Source organism: Clinocottus analis, unplaced genomic scaffold (assembly GCF_023055335.1).
Source record: "Clinocottus analis isolate CAN_PGR_092001 unplaced genomic scaffold, fCliAna1.0.p SCAF_23, whole genome shotgun sequence".
In the NCBI taxonomy this organism is placed as follows: domain Eukaryota; kingdom Metazoa; phylum Chordata; class Actinopteri; order Perciformes; family Cottidae; genus Clinocottus; species Clinocottus analis.
This window is the reverse complement of record NW_027175965.1, coordinates 9,844,260-9,863,052: the sequence shown is the minus strand read 5'-3', so window position 1 is coordinate 9,863,052 and position 18,793 is coordinate 9,844,260. Positions and strand designations below refer to the sequence as shown.

Here is an 18,793-nt window from a genome sequence, read left to right as displayed (position 1 = left end):
TCTGTCGTGTCCGCCACCATCACAGCTCACCACGACGGCTCAAAGACAAAGGGAGGGGGAGGAAGAGGAGGGGGAGGAGGAGGAGGAGGAGGAGGAGGAGGAGGAGGCGGAGGAGGATGAGGGGAAGAACGAGGGGAGGAGAAGGTTGGGAAAGAGAGGCGACGTGGGGAGTCCCACCACAGGTCAGGAGGTCAGAGTGTTGTCACCTGCTCGACTTGGCACGCAGTCTTCCTCAGGATGAAGTCCGCTGCCTCCTCCACTCCCTCCCTTCTGTCTCCCTCCACCTCTCGCTAATTGGATTTAATGAGCAATTTAACAACATAGCACTGTCCGATCACATCAACCTGCTGCTGTCCGCTGCGCTTCGTCCCGGGTCGCTGCGTCAACTCCTGCTGCCTCAGTTGCTGCCTCTGTTGCTGCCTCAGTTGCTGCCTCAGTTGCTGCTTCAACTCCTGCTGCCTCTGTTGCTGCCTCAGTTGCTGCCTCTGTTGCTGCCTCTGTTGCTGCCTCAGTTGCTGCCTCAGTTGCTGCCTCTGTTGCTGCCTCAGTTGCTGCCTCAGTTGCTGCCTCTGTTGCTGCCTCAGTTGCTGCCTCTGTTGCTGCCTCAGTTGCTGCCTCAGTTGCTGCCTGACACGTTGCCTCGCTGCTCTCTCAGCCTGCTGTCTGAGTCTCTCGGCGTCCAGCCGGACGAACAACAGGCGGAGAAACACGACGTTCTCACACGACGCTGGTACAAAAGGAGGATGTCCTCCAGTGTGAGTTGCTGAGCTCGAGGTGAGTTGCTGCAGCTCTGAAGGAATCAATCTGCAGCAACTTAAGCTCAGTTTGTGGTGCAACTTAAAAAGAGTTCAGAGCAACTGAATAAAACAACTTGACTGCAGAGGATCATCTGTTAACTACTGCTCAGTGTGCAGAGGCTTTACTTTCTGTTTCAGTTTGTTCACTTTAATTTCTCACTTCTAATGAAACAAACTGCAGTTTAAAGCTGAGACTCAATGCTTCAGGCTTTTAGTCTTTGTCAAGACATCAGAGGAATGTTCCCATCAGACAGAACAACATGGTTTATTGATATCAATAATAATAATAATAATAATAATAATAATGTGACGACATCCGTCCAACACGTACTGACACATGAATGTACACAAAACACCTAAATATAGGATTTTAATATAAGAACATCTACATTTTTACTTGCAGCCATTTAGTCCCCAAGTAAATGTTTCATAACTAGTAGTAATAGTTTCCTATCATAACTAGTAGTAATAGTTTCCTATCATAACTCGTAGTAATAGTTTCCTATCATAACTAGTAGTAATAGTTTCCTATCATAACTTGTAGTAATAGTTTCCTATCATAACTAGTAGTAATAGTTTCCTATCATAACTAGTAGTAATAGTTTCCTATCATAACTAATAATAGTTCAACTGTTTCCTGAAGTGTTTGTGCACCTTTCAGCACTTGAACTTTACATTCATGTAATCTGCGCTGCATAGTTTCAGGATTTGTCAAAGCTGCGTTATCGTTGAGAAAACACACTCCAGACTTTTCCTATTAATCTGCATTTAAACAGGATTACCTTGTAACAATAAAGAAACTGCTGGAATCAGTGACTGTGATGGATTACACAACCTCAACCAGTTTAAAGAGTCTGCAACTGATTTTGATGGAAACCAAAAGCTCGTTGGGCTAAAAACAAACTTTAAAACCACGACGGCGTCGTTTTAAAACACTTCATTGTCATAAAGGATGTTTGAAGTGAAGTAAATGGGTTTCAACTCACTGCTGTTGTCCTTTAATCTCATTTCATGATGTTGTGACGATGACGAGCTCGTCCTCTCTACGTCTCGTCTCCTGCAGACTCGCTGCTTTTCCTCCAGTTCCACGTTCAGGCTCCTGAAACAAAGCGACCGTCATCAAACCTGCAACTCCTTCAAATTAAAACGTCTCTCCTTCATGAAACTATGTCAACAAATATGAAACATACTCTTCACTTGGATATTTACGCTGTTATTGTACGCAGTGTGATGATAAAACAGTGTGGAGTTTAACAAAGGAAGCAGGTTTAGTTTATAAAACCAAAAGCTTCATTATTATGAGAAATATCAGGATCTGATGGAGGGAAGAGACAGAAATCAATGTTATTATCTCTGTGTTTGTTTATTGTATATTTCCAAATATATAAAATAATAAATAATAACAACCCCATCCCACCATGACAGCCACAGTGACATGTTAATAGTCATTTTCTTATTTTTTTTGGCACATTTAATATAATTTGTTTATTATAAAAACCTTAACTGCATTTAAAAAATTGGGCCTTTATTTCCAATAGAAAGCGTGTAAAATAAAGCGTAGTGGTTTATTTATTAAGTGCCTAAATAGATCCAATTTTAAGTTTAAATTCATACGACTCGTCTACCCAAATGAAGTGAATAAATGAAGTGAATAAATGAAGTGAATAAATGAAGTGAATAAATGAAGCGTCCTCTCAGTCTGTGTGTGGTCTCGGTTGTCGTCGGTTGTTCGGGAAGGAAAAGCCAGAAGTCTGATCTCTCTGACTCTGGACAAGCGTACAAACCCACGACTACGGACGCTCACATGGACACTGGGAATGAAAATGGTATGCATTCCATAAATATCTGCACCTATATTTGATTTAAATTGTAAAAACACACAATGTATTGTCTCTGAACCAGATGAGCTGAGAGCTTTTCCCCGTTCAGGTGCAGCAGGTCTCGTGGGTTCAACGTCCAGTATTTCTACATGAAGCTTAAACTCCAACACACAAGATGAACTCCTGCCCGGCGACACGCCCGACGGCTTCCTGTCAGCTCGGTGATGTCACGATGACGATATGAAGGCCGTGACATCTGGTCTGACTTGACCTTTGAGACGCAGCCGCTGGCGGCGACGCAGAAGAGAGACGAGCGGACGCATCTTCATGTGCAAGCAGATCAGATTTAAGTTTCCTCTGTGAGAAATGATTCAAAGGACACCCAACTGGAAGGCCTGCGTTATGATTTAATACGCTGCTGTGTATCTCCTCCCTGTTAAATGTTATCCGACAAGGAATTTATAGTCTTTAATTATTTACAATACGAGCCGGTCGGAGCAGAAACAATCCGGGTTCCTCTTTTGTCCTCAACTCTCAGCGAGTTGGGGACAAAACACACAACACATCCTTATTTTAATGAAGGGAAATGAAGCTGGTCTGCGTTTACAAAATGTAAAAATATGCAGCAAACATAAACCCGTCTCTTCTGTCATGATGATGTCACTATAGCTGAATCTTTCATGTCCTGTTGCATCCAGCAGCTCTGCAGAAAAACACTTTATGTTTTAACGCTGTAGTCCATATTGTAACCAACACCCAGTTTTCAACACATTATATATGCATATATCTATATATATGCATATATAAATATATGCATATAAATATATGTGTATATATGCATATATGTATATATATATATATATATATATATATATGCATATATATCTATATATATATATGTTCCTCCAGCGTAATATTTAGAAGCGTCAAGCCGCCTTAATCTCTTTGAATCACTCGTTTTTAATTGTTTTCACTCCTCTCTCTCTCTCTCTCTCTCTCTCTCTCTCCCTCTCCCTCTCCCTCTCTCTCTCTCTCTCTCTCTCTCTCTCTCCCTCTCCCTCTCTCTCTCCCTCTCTCTCTCTCTCCCTCTCCCTCTTTTCTTGGCTCCTGTTCCCATCTGCCGTCCCCAAGTTTGCCCGATTCCCTCCGGTTCAGCGGCAGGGCAGTGGGTCACGGCGCTGGCTTGATTTTCACACTGTTCCCTCGACTGAACGCCACATCAAGTTAATCAGGGTTAACAATGGCGGCGGCGCCTCGCTGAGCGGGGCTCCCACCGGCTTAGCGAGGCCGGGCTCTGGTGATGCAGATGGGCTGTAATCTGTGCTGTGGGAGCAGAGGGGGCGAGGATGGAGGAGGATGGAGGATGGAGGAGGATGGAGGAGGATGGAGGAGCATCGCTGGGTGGGATGACGCTCGTCACAACTTGTCAGAAGTGTGTGACAAAAATAGGGATATTTGTCAACTCTGAATAGAAAATATATTCAGGAAATATTCCCGCTCAGTAAACTTCAAAGACAACAAAAGACAAAGTATAAGGCGATTATATTTTCCTGGCGCTCTCGCTGCTCGGTGGCTCCTCTTCTCCTTTGTTTCGTTATTTCTGGGCCAGAGTTAAAAAAAACAACTTTTTGACTCCATTCATAATGTGTTTACCTCGACAAATAATCTCATTTCTATACCTCCAGAGCATCCAACGCATCCAACCAAAGGCTTCATGTGAGGAATTGGGCGATTCAGTGAGATGCATGAAAGAAAGGACAGAAGAAAGAATAGCAGCGCGATGAAAAGCACAACTTGGTATTTTTTTAATAGACCAGACAACCTGAAGAGTTGGAAACGGTGTCAAATGGGACACAAGCGTCCTAAATCCCTCCCGAGCCGCTCCGCTCTCGTTGACCACGCGGGTCAGGCCTTGAAACAGAACCAGCAGCTCGTTAAGGATCAAAAAGACCGTCGGCGTTACGGAGCGAGAGCGAGAGCACGACGTCTTACGATCAAAGGGAAGGGGAAGGAATGTCGTTAGGAGGAAACTTCCAGCGCTGAAGACGACTGGAGCGTGACACAGAACTCTCAGCACAACAACAGCAGCCGGCCGGCCGGCTCGCTCCACCCGGCCCGAGGCGGCCCGGCCACCGGCCACCAGACTGCATTATTCATCCAGACACAAGAAGCGTTGCACAACCTTTCTGATAGCCGTCCTGCACGCCGCACAGCCCTGGGTGACAAGAAATAGAGTGCAATTTTCCTCTGGATTTCCATTTCTCACAGCAAACTGAAGCAAACTGGATCCTCTAGATGACCTTTTGACCTGAAGCAACGAGGTTGAAGTCTATTTGTGGCATGAGATTGTGTTTTACCCTTCGTTGTGTCTGGCAGGCGTCCCGCAGGCTTTAACCACAACTCAAGCACTGTGCTTGTCCCTTTTTTTCTTCCCATAACCGACTTGCTCTGCGAAGTGACATATGTATTATTAACACAGGTTTCAAGCGCCGCTCGCGCGGGGACACTCACACACTTTCACAGGTTTCTGTCCGTGCCACCATTTTGATTTGAGCGCGGCTCGAGAAGTTTTTGCGAAAACATTAAGAAGCCGCGACACTAGAGCACAAACTAAATATTTCATCCGCTCGGCAGCTCGAAAAGCTTTGAAGTCCGGCTTTAAGAGCCCTTCAGTCCATTTATTACCCATCTCAACCGCCGTCATGAAAGTCTTATAATGACCAAATTGAAGGTGTTTTTCATGACCGGCTCAGCTGTGAATGAACGGAGGGTCTCGTAAAGGGCAAGAGCGAGAAACAGCGGCGATGTGGAGAAAGTGGCGGCTGAGGCCTTTACTCCCAGGAGTAAAATATGTATGTGGGACTGAGCTGGCCTCCGTGTCGCAGTGCATCACCAGATCCATCCCCACGATAACCAAACCCAGCGAGGGGAATGCCATAAACCTTTTTTTTAAAAAGACGTTTAAGTCCCACTGAACTCTCGCTGCCCTCGCGTTGAAGAAAAACACAGTTCATGGGAAGTTCACGTCCCTTCTCATCGTTTAATTTGGCTGTAAATGTCTCGTCTGCGTCCCTGTGATTGGCAGGAAGGAGGAGCGAGCGCATCAAACTCTACCCGACAACCGCTGCCGCTATGACACACAACGTGTTCTGTACTCGTGACCCCGATACGCGAGGTCACCGCCCGGTCAGACGGCCGCTGCAGGCTGTGAGTGTGTGTGTGTGTGTGTGTGTGTGTGTGTGTGTGTGTGTGTGTGTGTGTGTGTGTGTGTGTGTGTGTGAGTGTGTGTGAGAGATCGGGGGTGTTCCAGTTAGGGAAAACAAACAAATATCCCTTTAACTGGCTCTGTGTCGTAACATTTCTGAGCCCCGCCCAACACGAAAACGGGTTCAACAAAAGTTCACGTCCAAGGCCACGCCCCCTCGCCACCGCGTCAGCAGGCAGACGCCGCCTCGTCACGAGAGAGGAAGACACGGCCGCGGCCTACTTCCTGCTTCTGGCGGCGAGGTCACGGCGAGGTCACAGCGACCCCCAGCGGGCGCCGTCCACTCACGTAACCGTCCAGACGGCGTGAAGAGCAGCCGGTGAGAAACGTGCTCGTTTGTAAAAACATGCTGAAATGTAAAATCATTTGCAAATAAAGGCCTGAGGTTCATTTATTAAATCAGATTCCTTGTACTATAAATTGAATATATTATGTTGATGTATCAATAAGCAAATGTTGATTAAAATGTATTTTTTTGTATAATGCATGCTATTTTTTAAATATAATTGCAGACAAACACATTTCATTAAATTTGCATTATACAACTGCAAAGAAAACTAATATTTATACATTATGTAGTGTAAATAAATACAAATAAATTATGATTATTTGTACATTACAAATTGCACATTTATAGATTATTATTACAGAAATATCCATATATTAAAAACAAGAAAATTATGTCACTTAAAATGATTCTACAGGATGGTAAATTTAATATAACACATGCGGTGGAAATGAACATTGATAACAAAAAGACTTAGATTACAGATGATTATGTTTTTAATTAAGATTTAGATTAGACAGTCATTAATATTATCAACATTATTGACAATTAGTAATATAAACTCTGATTTGTTACAATTTATGTTTAACATAAAAATAAATTATATTTTGTTTGTATGAAAAAATACTAGACCTAAGAAATAATACATTTAAAATGAAAATATAAAATTAGAATGATGATATCCATGTTAGGAATCTGATAACCAAACATATTTTTAAACAATCGTTAAAAAAAACATCAATGAATTGAATAAAATTATTAATTAGAAAACAAAGAAAAGATGTTTTCGTAAAATTAATCTGGCAACACGATCTCAAACCAAATTTTTATATATATATATATATATATATATATATATATATATATATATATATATATATATATATATAGAACCTGTATTGTTTTAAGAAAAAAAAAACGCATGATCTTAAACACTGTATATTAAATATAAATGTATTACTACATCATATATATACATATACTTTTTCTTGTAAATTATGTTACAATTAATACCATGTTTTATTTTAGGTTTTAATAATTAAGCACAAGCTGATGTCGTGCAATAGAAGTTACAATCTTTTGTCTAGAGAAATTAAAAACAGGTTTCATGTTCATGTCAGAGGACAAAACATGTACAAAAATTAAATAAATGCATCATACACATGAAAATAAATCTCAAAGCTTATAAAATGTTTTGTGATTATAATCATTAACCGCAACAAATTACATGTCAAGTCTAAAACAGTCATTTCCCTGATTGGTGTATATTTTGTGTACATTTTGTGTACTGCAACCCAAAGCTAGTATAATATTGATGCACAACAAAGTTCCCAATGAAGCAGTTTTCCCCAAAAGCGTTAGTGGGAAAGAGCAGACGACCTCATGGAGTAACTCAGTTTACACTACGACAGAGGAAGACGGGATAGAAAGACTAAGAGCGCCCACTAGTGTTGACGTTATGTACTACAAACAATGAGGTTTTTTGTAAATCAGAACCCTAAACTCATCCTGTCAGCCTTTAAACCAGGAAGATTAGAATTATAATCTCCTTTGTGTTTCACGGAGAAGTTTATTGCCGTGAGGCTTCAACCGCAGAACGAGATGATAAAAACTAACGATAAATAGTTGAAACAAGAATTCAGTTCTTTTATGTGAGTGTTATAGTTATTTTAGACAGCGACTTATCACACCGCGCCAATGGAAGTATTAATTAACAAAGCACAAAACTCAATAGCTAAAAGAAAAAAAGACCTGAAGCAAAATAAAAGTTCTCACATATTTCTGTACTTCAATATAAAACAGACGCAGACGGAATAAATATCAGTAGATTTTGGTCTAAACTACTAAAAGTATTTTAAATTTGAGGATAATAAGCCGGTTTTCAGTATTAATCCCGACACACAAAAAACATTTGGTAATTTCATCCACCAGATTCTTTTCTGTGAGCTTGATAAATATTTGAATTTTTTTTTTTAAATCAAGTATCAAAACATCTCATTTATTTCCTTACAGCTCAAGAGCTCCACAAACACTCAGCGAGTCATTCAGAGCACAGAAGAATAGAAATGTTCATCTGCAGCCTGCACATGCAGCAAGAGTCCATATTTCCATTGGAAATGTACATGGAGACATATTAGTGTTTTCATTAATCTCTGCAGACAAAGCAGAGCAGTTGGATTGTAAATGAGCCCGAGGAGGACGGAGGCGTGTGCTGCTGCAGGAGAGGGAATCTTCCGTTGTGCACAGGAAGAAGGGAAAGAAAGAAGATGGAAGACAAGCTGCCATTCAGAGTCTGGAAGTTATGACAGAAGATGTTTGTTTGCCAGTGAAACCAAAAACATGGAACATAAATGCATCACGAACAAAGTGGTCCAAAGTCCCAGCGACCATTTTTATTGTTCCTCGGTCATAATGTGTATACATGCGAGAACGCACAGTGTCTCGCATTAAGAAAATACAGATCGTCTTTGGATACAGATATTACGTTTGTAAGAGGCTACCTTCCATCTCTTTTACTGCACGGCATTAGCCGCAGTGGTCCGAGTCGTCCGCTTGCTCCTCTGGAGCCGGAGCGACCAGCCGGTCGTAAGAGAAGGCCAGCATCACCTGAGAGAGACGACGAGTTACAACAAGAAGAGACAACAAGAGAAAACTACAGTGTTGGAACGTCTTGTTCTTCTCTTTCATCTTCTCAGATCTCTGGGATTAACTCAATTTAAATCTCATGAAAATAAGTTTCTAAAAAAAGATTTTTCAGGAATCTGAAAACTATGGAGGTCCATTTCCGCACAAAAATAGTCATAATTGTGACAAAAAAAAAATCACGACAAAAAAAAAAAAAAAAAAAAGTATGACCCAAAAAAAAAAAAAAAAAAAAGACAAAAAAAGTATGATTAAAAAAAAGTCATAATCATGAACAAAAAAAAAAAGTCATGATAGAAAGTCAGCAAAATTTTTTTTTTTTTTAAAAAAAAGCAGAATTTTTTTGTGTGGCAGAAATGGGCTTCCATAGAGAAAATGATAAATTAGGATAATATTAAAAAGTCTGATGCCTGACCAAATAACAGATCTTCACACAAAGCGCTGTCCTGCACTCGGGTGTCAGGATTCATTTTGCAGCCGACAGATTTGGAGAAACCTTAAAGCTTCAGACCGTCGGTGATGTCACGGCACGTCATTAACAATGAAAACATGGACAGAGACGACGGCTGTGAAGGGAGCTTCCCAGTGGGCCCAATTAAAAAGAAAGGTGGACTCAGTTTCACCTGTTTCAAAGTGCACACACACTCCTAGCAGGCGTACACACTCAGCTTCTCTTCCTCTCAGTGAGGGGAAACATCCGGCTGCTGGACTCTGGTTTGCACGCTTCAGCTCCATTAGAGGCATCATGAGCATCTCGATAAGTTGGTTTGTTGCAGAGCGCAAGACGCTGCTGGCTATAAGACGTTGACTCATCTCTTCCTACATGGAAACCCTTTCATGCGCTGTGTTTCCTAGTTATTCTAATTAAATTATTGCTGCAAGAACAATTCAAACTGTCCTTGTAATTTGAGCTTGAGACAGAAACTAGAGCGACACATTCTCTGTCCTCCAGCCTGCTGTCGCATACCGTTATCAGCATCAGCAGCGCCATCATCACACCCATCATGATGTACAGGTTCTCGGTCAGGCCGGCCGCCCACAGGGGGCCCAGGATGGTGGCCAGACCTCCCACAGAGCGCCGCACGCCCTGACTGAAACCTGCAAAGCAAGGAAGGCCCAAAGACTCAACACGAGGGACAGGATGCACTTCCCAACACGCAACGCTTTCTACCCTCCAACAGATGGAGCGGTTTCTCACCTTGTGTTTTCTCTGAAGTGATTTTAGAGAAGAGGGAAACCTGAGCCACGGCGACAAACGGCAAACCCAAAACCTGCAGAAATACTCCAATGATGAACTCCGTCAGCTGCAATTCGAAACCACCTGCAGCAGAAACCACGAGACACTGAGACGAGCAGACAACTTCCAATGGGACATTTCAAATGTTTAATCAAGCAGATTGTTGTGGAAACGTCGACGGTATTCAAGACCGTGTTTGGAGGCTTTAAGAATGTTCTACATTAGTAAAGTTGTTCATATAAACAGACTACACCAGTGAATTCTGCACCATTAAAGCGACTCTTTGTGTGAGATCAGGTGTTGTAGCAGCGTCAGGTACAATTGATGAAGACATACGTGTACAATCAAAGTCTGACCTTGAGGGTTAGCCATGAAGATGATGCACCAGACAGCTGAGATGTTGCAGATGGCCAGACCGACGACCAGGACGACGCGCTCGGTGACACGCTGGCTCAGCCAGCGCACAAACAGGAAGCCAGCGATCACCTCCACGCCGCACAGGCAGTACATCACGCTGTTCTCCAGCTCGCCGTAGTTGAAGTACTTCTGGGTCATCGGGGTCACCATGGTCTGAGGAGGAAACGTGTGGAGCTCTTGGTAAAGTGCATACAAGCACATATTAACACGCCATTTGTCACAAAGTGCAGAAAACAAAAACTTAAAAAGTAAAACTGTCTGAAGCAAACTCAGAATAATTCATATCGCAGCATGGTTTCACTTATGAATCAATCAACTCATTGAAAGCAGAAATACAGCTGCTAGTTTTAGGAAAGTGATCTTTAACTAAAGTGTGTGTATGTGTGTGTGTGTGTATGTGTGTGTACCTCCAGCGCTGTCTGATTGAAGAGGGTGGTGAACTGAGCAGCCAGCAGCACGACCACTTCTTCTCTCATGAACTCTACCAAGAGGGTCAGAGACATTATTTTTATTTAAAATTTCCATTATGTGTTTTAGAACTTTTCTCTGACTGTTTATGATATTGACACGAGGTCGCCGCCCACCTCGGGATATGCTGAAATTCTTAAACGGGCTGGAAGACGTTGGGCCCTCTGGCGGCACCGGAGACGCCGGCGGCGAGGCGCGACTCAACGACTCGTTGGAGGCAGAAGAGGAGTCGTATCCGGGCGGGTCGGATGCCAGCACCGAGCCGTAGGAGCCGCCCCGGTCCCGCGGCCCCATCAGCGGCTTCTCCTCGCCGTTGTCCTCTTCCACGAACCCTTGGTCGTCGTCCTGCTCCCGGCTGCGGCTCGTCGGACTCCCTTTGGCCTTCTCCTTCTCCAGAGGCAGAAGGTCCCAGTACATGAAGATCACGGCCACTTGAAGAAGAGTCCACATCAGGCACATGAACAACTGCAGGAGATGATGAAGAGTCAGAGCGTCTTCGAGGGAGCAAAGGATGCACTAAAGAGAGGAAGCAGCTGTGTGCGGACGCTTACCCCTGGGGCAGTGTACTTATTGATCATGAAAGGACCCAGCTGGAAGTCACACAGCCGCAGGAAGATGTTAAATGCTGGACCTGTGTCAAACAATGTTAAAACATGCATTTTAAACACATTACACTGCAATAGTTGTAAAGTAATCTAAAAGCAACCACAATCATACAGTCCATGTGTTGGTTTTCAGCTGCATTGATAAATTATTATCAACATTTTCTCGTGAGTTCGAAGCAGTCACTGTGTTGACTGTGAAAGGTAATCATCTTATTTTCTGTGTAAGGATCATAACTTGATTGCAGTTCATAACAAATAAACTCAAATGATCCGCCGGCAGACTTTGAAACGCGTCATAAGAAAGCAGAGCTGACCAATCAGAAGGCCGGCTTGTCGACATGCCATGACGGCAGCGAAGGCGGTGGCGCGGTCCTGAGGGGACGTGCTTCGGGTCAGGAAGCCGAAGATGGACGAGCCGGCGCCGGTGCCGATGCCTGGGGAAAATACATATTTCATGAGTAAATTAAAGCACTGAAACATTGGGGTTGGGTTGAATATGAGTCACATCTCAAATATGCTGAACCAAACATTGTATTTACAAGCTAGAAGTGTAATCTTTACATGAACATTTAGGCTAAATGAGTAATTCGGTGCATTCCCACCTGCCACGAGTCTGCTCGACAGTAACAGCCACTTGGAGAAGCCCATGAAGTACATAAAATTACCTGTAGAGCAAAACGTTGGAGAAAAATAAAGTCAGCCATGTATAATAATAACACACTTAGAGAAATTATGTTGTGCTTTTAACCCGTTGAAAACTGAGGAACCAATTTTTGTCTACAAGACTTTTTTCCCTGTGTTTGAGTCGTCAAATTACTTCCAGTACTTGTGTTTAATGTATGCATTTCTTCAGCAAAATCTTGGGGAAAAAAATGCATTTCTGCAAGAAAACAATAAAAATAAAAATCACTTAAAGATATTTTGATGGTAACTATGAACATCCAGCATGATATGAGCCAGATTACCCAAAATGCCTCCTGGAGCGTCAATAAGACACCTTTTTGGAAAGATTAGGACCTAAAGAATCAGAACCTGCAACAACAATCACAATAAAACAAAGTCTTGTCCTGTTAGGAAGGAGTTTCAGTCCAAAAATGGTTCATTTTTGGTTCAAAAATGGAAAAAGTACATATTGTATGCCAAGAGATTGTCTGGATGGGGCATGCTGGGACTTAAAATGGGCGCAGGAGTTTCCAAAAGTTTAAAATAGGAATACGGTTTCAAGGCGCTATAGTAGTGTAAACTCAAATACGATGGACTCACCAATCATCTCAAACAGGTTGGCAAACAGGATGATCTTCTTGGTGGTCCGCGTCCGGTCGGACCAGAGGCCGAACAGCGGGCCCGTCAGGAGGCCGCTCAAGCTGAACGCCGACAGGGCCAAGCCCAGGAAGTAGGGCGGTGCATCCAGTGTCTGCAAATACTTCCATATGGTGGGCAATATTACCGCTGAGGACTCAAAAGAAAGCACAATTAGTTTGATCCGCCTCCTGAAGTAGTGCTACACTTCAGTCTGGACACACATGAAGTGAACATTGCAATACAAATCTGCTGATCCTACACTTCTGATATAACTCAGCGATGCCGAGTCATCTGTTGTCATCAGTTCCTTTGTGTCGTCAACGCTCTGTTGTGTTTGCATCCATGAGGCATCTTATCAGTTTCTATTGCAACACTCGTGATGTGTATCTGTGGCTGAAACACATTATAGATGTCTGTGCGTTTAGTTCTCGGTCCATGAGCTCCTTCTCCATGTCAATGCATCCATGGTGCTGACGCAATGCATCCAAATGAACCTCTTGGGTCATAACACACTACAGCCTGCTGGTGTCCAATGAGGAACCTCCATTATATCTACAGCCAGTGACCAAGAACAAAAACACATGTGCAGTGAAACGCAATCCAACACAAGAGTCCTGGAAACCATCTCCTTCTGGATTGTACTGAGGTGTTAAGCAGTGTGGTTAAAGGTGTTTCCATTATAACAACACCGAAGGACCTTTAAAGCACTTTACATAAGGAACCATTGTTCAGTTATGAAGCGTGAGAACTTTATCTGCAATACGGAATCAAACATGGCAACACAAACATTTCAACATGTAGATTTTAAAGGGAGCGTCATTCATTAAAAACGAAGTTTACCATATTCCACACCGCTCAGAAGAAAAATGAGTCCAATGGTGAAGAATGTCAGCTTCCTTTTGCGTGGATTATCCATCGTGTTTCGCTGCTATAATCCTACACCTGAAGGTCCATGTTCATTCCGGTCTGTGGACATGAATCACGCACGCACCGCAGACTGATCCACGCGCAGCGACATCTCACCAAGCTGTGCGCAGCCAGTTTGAAATGTGTCTGACTTGTGGAGAAAAGCAGCGAGTATTGTGCTGCAAACCGGTGAAGTTCAGTAAAGTCCGTGGACCGGTTTGACTGGAAGCACCAGCCCCGACGAGCAAGCGAGCGGCTCGGGAGCTCCTGCGCAGTCTGACCCGAATACATCACTTCCGGCGGGCTGGAAGCAGCTGACCCCGCCCTCCCGGAGGATTGGATGCACGTGTGCGCAATTGCCCGGCAGTTTAATGAGGATGCTAATTGATGGATCCTTCTGCGAGTTTAATGTAATGTTCACGGGGAAATTATTGGAAATAAGGAAATGTCCTGAGGGGAAATTATTAAATTAAAAAGCTTTGGGAATGCTCCCAAGTGTTGCAAAGTAAACATTAGTTGTAGAAAATTGGCATAAAGAGGCAACAGAAGCTAAACCTAGTCAGATTACACTGCAGAAAAGCAAATAATCCAAAATGGGAGTCTTTCAGTTGGATCATCTAATACAGGACAACACAGCCAGGACACCATTAATGCTCCAATGTTGTTATTCTATGTTTATGTAAAGGAAAAACTATTTAGAAAATGCTGTTTCGGATGCATGTCCATCCTGAAAAGAGGACTCATGGTGAAAAGCACTGAATTAAACCATTCACATCCATTATTTATGATAGAAAGCCCAACATTTATATTATTCTAATAACTTGGTCATTGCAGTGATATCATGCATTGTTCTTTTTTGTTGAGGAAAGCTTATTCTTCAGCTACGTTCCAATGTTGTGAGTCGTGAGCAATGTTCCCCCTCGTCCTGTGACAGCAATTACAGCTGACATTAAGATGCCTGTTACACACACAAGCTGCCTCTTCACCCTTTATTGAATCTTCTGTCTCATGAGGATCCACATTTTAGATTGCTGCAGTCGGACCTTTGCCTATGGCATGCTGGGTAATGATGTACCATTACACAAGTTAGACATTCTAACTTCCTACATTCTTTGCCAGAGGATCTCGTCAACATCTCAACTTGGAATGTTTTACTCAATGATTCATCTGGGGATTTATTCATGTTACACAAAGCTCATCAAGTCAAGTCTTTCTTTACAATCTGTCTGCAAGTTTAACACCAAATCTGCAGATTGACTCAACAGTCAAACGAATGAGCAAATTAGGTTTTATACAATTTGACAAACGATGAGATCCGATCTGACTTCTATATTTGTCTCTTCAAAAGATGAAACGGCAATTAAAGCATTCAATCTTCTCCTGTCTTTTCGTTCTTGAACATTGTTTAAGGCACTAGTAGTTTGCCATTTGCAGAGACAAGCAGTAAGAACAAAAGGCCGCTCCACATGTTCTGCTTGATCACTGCGATAAGGAACAAAGAGGGGTGAAGGAAGGTGTCAGCGTGGGTCTGTGGGATGGAAGAACACAAGGAAGACGTTTGCAAAGCGGGAGAACATAAAAGCCAAATAAAGTTGCAGCTCCTCGTTCTGACGACAGCAGGATAAACATAATTATTGTCTAACCATTTTAATTATAAACCTTTTGCTGCGAGCGGTTTCCAGTAACTCTGAACCCCGTTTTAAATTTGAACTTTTCAAAGCTGTGTCTGGATCACAGATCCAGCAAACGTGTCAAGGCTTCATTTACTGGTTGGAAGAATGACTGCATACATGTATGCTATGAATTAATACTATTTGATGTGGTTCAAGATTTATCAATTATATATTTTTCTTCTATATAAAAATACTTTCCCGCCCTTTTCACTGCAGTACAAATATTGCGGAACGCCGTTAATAAATATAACACATGTGTGAGAGCCTAAAACAGATGCTGAGGTATATGATCAGTTAATAAAACAAAAAGAATGCCAAGATAAAAACAAATATATATTTAAAAAGGTGAGAATTATGTATAAAAGAAATTTTTATTTACAGTTTGCCGGCAGATGGAGGTTGCAGTAGTTCTTAAGTCTCACAGTCTAATCTGTGGTCCATCTCTTCGAAGGAAACATTTTGTAACTAAAAGAGTAAAAAACTAAACGTGTTTTCTTCAGCCTCTACGTGGATGATGATCGTGTGCTGCAGATTTGAGAATACAAAAGCTTCAGTGTACAGTTCTTAGGGACTTTAAAGTTGATTGTGGCCATTGAGGATGCAGCGCTGAGCTTTAGAAGGCCAGTTTCTTCATGAGGAGGTAAACCCTGGCGTCCACCTCAAAGCCGTGGAGGTTGTTGGCGTCTCCCTGGAGTCTCATGAGGAGGCCGCCAAAAGACACATAGGCAGAGCTGAAAGAAGGGCACATCCATGAAATGTGATGAAAGTCACAAATGAATGATTCCAATGTCGATAACAACTGATACATAATATATCATCATCATCATCATCATCATCATCTCTCACAAAGATGATTGTTGTGCAGGTTAATGACTTTGAATCAGTGAGAGACAACTGATGGTGATCATTTGCAGAAAATAGTGGACGAATGACAATCCACTGAAATGCTGTATACGATGTTTTTCTTCTCATAATGTCAGATGTTATTATAGTATGAATATATATCTACAGTAGAACCAGACATGATTGTTTTTCTGGCATTTATTTAGCAGGATAATATTTTTGTTTTTTAACTTGTTTTCGTCATGAAAACTTTCACAAAGATCACAAATATCATTTCTGCAAAAAAAGTGCAATAGTTTATCGGAACAAGGTGGATTTTTTAGAGCTTTCGTCATGCCAATAAAGGCATCAAACAATCCAGTTGGGCTGTACCTAAACACAATAAGAGCCCAAGACAGAATCTTTTAAGCAATTATTTTTAATTTTGTTTAATGTTTTTTTTCTTCGCCATGTCTGGAGGCCAAAATGCTGAAAAATCATTTGCATCTATGTTTCTGTGCTAATTTCAATATAGTTCTGTGGAATTATTGCAGAAATAACCTATCAATAATAACTGCAATGCTACTTAACATTATGCTAATGGTTTATGCATTTTGTATTATAATAACACTAGCTTCACGTCATAGCTTAAGTATAAGAGGGAAACATCACTCACAGGCGCGTCGCTGCTTCTGTTGAAGTCTCATCGCCCTCAATCTTGTAAACCTTCCCGTACATCACATAATCGAACTGGTCCGCTCTGGGAATGTAAACACAGTTAAATGAGAGTCCATCTCTAAACATAAAACATTGTATATCACAGGAGAAAATACATGCACTGATGGCATGCGTCAATAAGTGAAGAGCAAATGTCTTACCGAGACGGCCGGTCGTCCTGAGGATTGTACTCTCCGTCGTCTGGCGTTCCATCTTCGTACAACGTGCTGGCAATAACCAGCCTGAACTTGTCACCTTAATGAAATGGACACATGCAAGAAAGTGAGTTTCTATTGTGGGCATGGACACCCTGGGTCATTTAAGTATACTACTTGGCTTATGAAAGGGTGCCAACATAGGAGGTAAGAGTAACATTTAGCTTTGAATCTTTATTTACCTTGAAATAAATATCCAAAAAAAACCCAACATATTGCTCTTACCAAGATCAACCGGATAGATTTGAATGTTCACATCCAAGATGAGGTCCATCTTAAAAGATTCACTTTCACAATGCAGACGAGATACTTTAGAGAGAAAAACAAGCGGCAGCAGATGTTGAATTAGTTAATTAGCAGTTGAATTGAAACTACACAGATTACACAATAGTAACTAAATATGAATATAGGTAAATACCTTTTGCAGGTGAAATACATAAACATGCACATGAATCACATCAAAGGAAAGAAGCGGCATCAACAAAAAATAACTAAAATGTAGATGGTTGAAGCTGTATGATTGACCACAAGCACCATTACAGTAGATTTATCTGACACTTTCATCCAAAGCAATAAGTGCATTCACCCATGAGTACAAACTCAGAACAAGAATCAATCTACAAATATGCATCTGGGGCTGTAGCTTGATAGATGGTCGACTTTATAATGACTTTTAAATCAAGTCATATTTGGGTTTATTTTAAGAATAATGTGGCTGATTGTTGACTACCTGATCAATTTATAACGACATTTCACGCACCTCTGTCAAACTTCTTGCCATCGGGATCAATGTCTTTTACATCAAAGATATCTTCAAACAGAATTCCAGCCATCTCTGTCCTGGTTTTTGGACCTGGGAAGGAAAAATACAAAGAATATCATTATGCCAGCTTTGTTGAGATCAACTAAACAGATACACTAATAGTGATAACAGAGAGAAACACTTCACGACACTAACACTAGTTGAATAACACTGACGAACATGAACCTCCATAATGTTAGAGTCCATGCATGAGCATCAACTCTAGCTTTACATAACGTTTGAACTCTCAGTCGGTGTTAAGTTAACAGAGTTGATCCAAAGAGAAGCTGAGTTATCACTTGACCAACTCTGAGGGTCTCGTAACGTGCAACGTTTCAACTTCTAACGAATCCCACAACCAGGCTAGCTGTTAGCTTCAGCAGGTTGTGAGCACACGCTTCCCAAGCTTACCTCAGATAAGATGACGTCTTGGTGTTGTATTGTGAACAGAAGTAAGTCAGTCACCCCGGTTCTCTCTGTGGCAGCGTTACGGTCTACAATGTGCGCTAGAAAACTCGTTTGAGTACAACTTCATTCATTAGCGTCACTGTCTTGAAACCCAGTTGTACCGTCACACCAGACTGGAGGATTGTGCCGCGGAGAAATGTGCTCGACCTCAAACAACAACTACTTCCGGTTGAAAATAGAAATTAAGGTGGATTAACCGACTAATGTTGAAAATGAATTTAGATTGGATGTGTTTTGTATGGTCTATGGTAAAAAATAAATAAAAAAATAATTAAATTAAAAAAAAACATATACTATATCACGAGTATGATGAAACATTAACGTCGTATCTTTCTTTTATGTCGTATTAT

At 41.8% G+C, this 18,793-nt stretch overlaps 2 protein-coding genes across 2 annotated transcripts; both read right to left on the bottom strand.

Annotated features, from left to right (window-relative positions):
- Positions 1-7,093: 7,093 nt before the first annotated feature.
- On the bottom strand, positions 7,094-13,921 carry mfsd8l1 (major facilitator superfamily domain containing 8-like 1). The gene is made up of 11 exons (XM_068589824.1): positions 13,681-13,921; positions 12,802-12,987; positions 12,141-12,203; positions 11,853-11,972; positions 11,485-11,564; positions 11,050-11,398; positions 10,873-10,946; positions 10,405-10,618; positions 10,010-10,132; positions 9,779-9,909; positions 7,094-8,775 (listed from the first exon to the last, which is right to left on the bottom strand). The coding sequence occupies exons 1-11, from the start codon at positions 13,754-13,756 to the stop codon at positions 8,695-8,697; spliced, it is 1,497 nt and encodes a 498-aa protein (XP_068445925.1). The 5' UTR covers positions 13,757-13,921; the 3' UTR covers positions 7,094-8,694.
- Positions 13,922-15,745: 1,824 nt separating this feature from the next.
- On the bottom strand, positions 15,746-18,591 carry polr2h (RNA polymerase II, I and III subunit H). Its single transcript, XM_068589831.1, has 6 exons — positions 18,387-18,591; positions 17,934-18,026; positions 17,399-17,482; positions 17,120-17,213; positions 16,918-17,001; positions 15,746-16,150 (listed from the first exon to the last, which is right to left on the bottom strand). The coding sequence occupies exons 2-6, from the start codon at positions 18,004-18,006 to the stop codon at positions 16,033-16,035; spliced, it is 453 nt and encodes a 150-aa protein (XP_068445932.1). The 5' UTR covers positions 18,007-18,026; positions 18,387-18,591; the 3' UTR covers positions 15,746-16,032.
- Between the last annotated feature and the right edge of the window lie 202 nt (positions 18,592-18,793).

Bases quoted from the DNA above. Each gene is read 5' to 3' on its own strand.
- polr2h (XM_068589831.1), bottom strand. From the start codon at position 18,006: ATGGCTGGAATTCTGTTTGAAGATATCTTTGATGTAAAAGACATTGAT. The intron at 17,214-17,398 runs GTAAGAGCAATA...CATTTCATTAAG, and splicing joins AATCTATCCGGTTGATCTTG to GTGACAAGTTCAGGCTGGTT. The intron at 16,151-16,917 runs GTGAGTGATGTT...CCCTTCTTTCAG, and splicing joins ACAGAAGCAGCGACGCGCCT to CTCTGCCTATGTGTCTTTTG.
- mfsd8l1 (XM_068589824.1), bottom strand. From the start codon at position 13,756: ATGGATAATCCACGCAAAAGGAAGCTGACATTCTTCACCATTGGACTC. The intron at 12,204-12,801 runs GTGAGTCCATCG...TTTGCTCTACAG, and splicing joins CAACCTGTTTGAGATGATTG to GTAATTTTATGTACTTCATG. The intron at 8,776-9,778 runs GTATGCGACAGC...CGTCTCTCTCAG, and splicing joins CGCTGCTGATGCTGATAACG to GTGATGCTGGCCTTCTCTTA.